This window comes from Myotis davidii, unplaced genomic scaffold (genome assembly GCF_000327345.1).
Source record: "Myotis davidii unplaced genomic scaffold, ASM32734v1 scaffold523, whole genome shotgun sequence".
In the NCBI taxonomy this organism is placed as follows: Eukaryota; Metazoa; Chordata; class Mammalia; order Chiroptera; family Vespertilionidae; genus Myotis; species Myotis davidii.
The window spans coordinates 2,462,324-2,466,213 of NW_006295054.1; the positions used below are offsets into that span (position 1 = coordinate 2,462,324).

At 34.0% G+C, this 3,890-nt stretch overlaps 1 protein-coding gene across 7 annotated transcripts in view; it reads right to left on the reverse strand.

The window, feature by feature from the left end:
* GRIP1 (glutamate receptor interacting protein 1) overlaps window positions 1–3,890 on the reverse strand; it is a 441,012-nt gene that overhangs the window by 137,292 nt on the left and 299,830 nt on the right. For all 7 annotated transcript variants that reach the window (XM_006769627.2, XM_015567756.1, XM_006769628.2 and 4 more), the window contains exon 5: window positions 1,156–1,239. In XM_006769627.2, coding sequence (XP_006769690.1) covers window positions 1,156–1,239 — 84 coding nt within the window. The remainder of the gene's footprint in view (window positions 1–1,155; window positions 1,240–3,890) is intronic.

The following is a 3,890-nucleotide window of genomic DNA, read 5'->3' on the forward strand; positions in this document are numbered from 1 at the left end:
AACAAAATGTATTAAAATAAAAGAATAAAAGTTGCTTAATCCTAGTGTATTAAATCAAATCAAGTCATACTCATCACATCAACATTTTTCCGCAAGGGAAACAATAATCTTTATTTAAATTATGAAATCAGGGATTTATGACAACATGACTTTTTAAAATTTTTGTTCTTTATCTTTAAAAAAATTAGAGTATAGTTAATGTACAATATATATAGTAATATATATATTGTACATTAACTATACAACATAATTATTTAACATCTATATACCTAACAAATTTATCACATGATTAAGTGCAATAACGATCTGGCACCATGCAAAGTTATTACAATATTATTGACTATATTCCCTATGCTTTACGTTATATTCCTGTGACTTATTTATTTTATAATTTGTTCTTCTTATTCCACTTCTTTTTTGCTCATCTCCCTATCCTTTCCCCTCTGGCAACCATCACTCATCTACAGTTTTGACTCAGGGCTATAGAAGAGTATAAAGGGAAGGTAAAAGGTGTATTGAAAAGTGGCAAATAAGAAGGATGACTGTGAACAGATAAAGTTTACAGACGTGACTTGTTGGCTCTGTGTTAACAGGCTGAAAATAAAGCTAGGTCATTTGGATTCCACTTTGATTCCCACTCACTGCTGCCTTATTTCTTTAAAGAAAATGAACTAACAAGCAAAATAGAGATAGATTCATTGATAGAGAGCAGGGTGACAGCTGTCAGGGGGTGGTGGGGGGTTGGGGAGGTGGAGGGATTGAGCAAAAGAGAAGAAAAGAAGAAGAGAAAGAGCTTATGGACATAGATAACAGTGGTGGTGATTGCTGGGGCAAGAAGGGTTGGGGGTAGGGAGAGGAGAGCCACAGAGGGATAACTGGTGATGGAAGGAGTCTTGACTTGGGTGGTGAACATATAACACAGTTTATAGATGATGTGTTATGGAAACTGTGCCACTGAAACCTGTATAATTTTGTTAACCAGTGTGACTCCAATTAATTCAATAAAAAAGAAAGAAAGAATGGGTGCAAATATTATAACTCGACTTTATATGCTGGAAAGATCAGAGTTTTTGAGGATGACTTTCTAGTTCACTCCCAATATTTCACTGACAAATTCTCCAAAAATATCTGACGATTTATTAAACCATCACCTACCTCGTATTACAAAACCAAAGGTATTGCCTTCTTTATGTAATGTGACCTCCACTGTTCGGAAAATAACACTCGATCCTTGGACAGCTGAATGTAGGAAAGAGACAGGCAAGCATAAGTTTAAGTCATAATAACATTTCTATATTATTTGATGTGGCATGTAATATTGCAGATTCCCGTTGCAAATAATTATTGCTTTGAGTATTAAAACAGCAATAATTTGTTTTCAAAGAAATGTTAGAAAAAATAACTGGAATAACATACAAATACCATAAAAGAGTCCATCTGCACACACAACTCATACAGATTCAAGTGGAATCAAAATCACAGGCACTTCTTTTTCTCTTATGCAGCCAATTTCTAGGTAGAGGGTAATATTCACATTGTTAAAACTCCATAGAACAAGAGAGACACTTTTCATATGATAAATATAATCGTTTTTCCTGTGTGAAAAGCAAAAACAATATGATTTGTGTAAAACTAATGAAACAAGTAATGTATTTATTTTTGCAGCTAGCAAAGGAAGGAAAAGTGATATTCTCAAATTGCTATTAAAAGATTAGGCTGATACAAATAGATTTTTTGACATGATGCAGAGCAATTAAACAAAAACATCAGCAACACAAATGAAACTTGGAGGGCAAAAGAAATCCTAAGTACATTCAAAATATTACTACTGACTAATAAAATAAAGATCCACTTAATTTTATTTGATATCATGTTTGCCTGTTTATTGCTCTCATTTCACAAAATGAAATTACATTTCCAAGTTGCAATCTCTAATTATATTACACACAGTATGAGATTATAAATTGTGTGGAGGTGTGGTCACTACACTATTCTCTAAGACTGCTTTAAAAAAACACTGGTGAATAATTCTGTTATATAGTACACTATTGGTGAATTAAAAACAAAAAAAATCCACAGATTAACATTTCATCATTAGGATATAAAAATGGTTTTACTCATGGAGACAGAAAAGTTTGCAAAGTATAGAATTTGATGGTCTTAGATCCTTGTATTAAATTTTACAATGATATCTAATTATCTAATGTTATTTTCATGATCAATGGCATTTTTACATTGTTACTAGATCTTGAAGGTTAGTGTATAAAACTATCAACAAGAAATATATAGACATGATTTAAGGCATTTAAAAATAATTCTTCTTGCCATTACAGAAATAGGAGATAGCTTTAATTAAGTATTAATTACAATTATTTTATTAGAAGTTCTGAATCCTCGAAGGAACGGACATGATTATGTAAAGCACTCAGCTAAATTCACAAACTGCACATATCTAGCTGGGACATAAAGTACAGTAAGAACTTGGATCTGCCGGAAAACATAAACCTACAGCTGACCAACTGTTTTTGTGCATTGCTGATTTAATTAAATGTCATATTCTTGCTCTCAGGGGAATTTCATTTTATCCTAATCAGCTAGGTCAGTATATACAACTAGCCGAAACCATTGAGATACAGATTTAATTCAATAAACAATTTGAGTTCAAACCAAATGTTATCTTATTTCTATGATCCACTTCAAAGAAACCGATGAAGCACATGAGGTTTTTGTTCTATTGGTAAGGGAGAAAAGGAAAAGATAAAGGGAGAAATAATTCATGAGCTTCTACTGTGTGCCAGGAATTCTGTGAAGTAGTTTGCAAATATTATTTCACTTAATCATTAAATCAACTTTCAATTATATACAACTAAATCTAATTCTGGGCCACCTGTCCTTGTTGGCTGGGTGTCTGCTGTGGAAGGCAAAGCACTGTAATTTTAATTTTGCTTGAGCTAAATCTAGCTGACCACCAAATCTTACAATCAGATCTAACGTTAATATAAAGACTTTTAGGATTATTTACAGCTTTAGGTTATCCACACTATTGACGTTCATTATTTACAAAGGTAAATGTGAATGTTGACTACATTTTAATATACTTAATGAAATAGATTTGGTCTTTATAATTTTTTTATTGATTTCAGAGAGAGGAATAGAGAAGGAAAGATAGAAACATCAGATCAGAGAGAATCATTGATCGGTTGTCTCCTGCATGCCCCCTACTGCAGATCGAGCTTGAAACCCAGGCATGTCACCTGCCTGGGAGGAAAGATAGAAACATCAGATGAGAGAGAATCATTGATCGGCTGTCTCCTGCATGCCCCCTACTGCAGATGGAGCTTGAAACCCAGGCATGTGACCTGACTGGGGCAGATCGAGCTTGAAACCCAGGCATGTCACCTGCCTGGGAATTGAACTGTGACCTCCTGGTTCATAGGTCGATGCTCAACCACCACTGAGCCACACTAGCCAGGCTGGTCTTCATAATTTTTATTTGTATGATTGGTTCTGGGTGACTACATTTTTATATTCAGAACCAAGATATTTTATATTGCCATGTGAATTTTACTCATTACATGTGTGTATGTGGACATAAACACCCAATTAAATGGTTTCCCCAAAGAATCATATCTGGTACATAGAAGGGCTAGGTAGAAACCAAATTCACAGTGAAGAAATACTTCTCCTTGGTATTTTAGTTGCACTGTTGTCCTTTGTTTCTATATGTACTACATGTGTATTCATATTAATTTACTGTGGTAAATTAGATTTTTCTAAAAAATATACTACTTCCCTGACTCCTCAACTCCTACCTAAACAGGGGAATCAGAGTTGTGTTCTTTCCCACCTCATTATGTTAGGCTTACCCATGTGACTTGCTTTGGCCAATG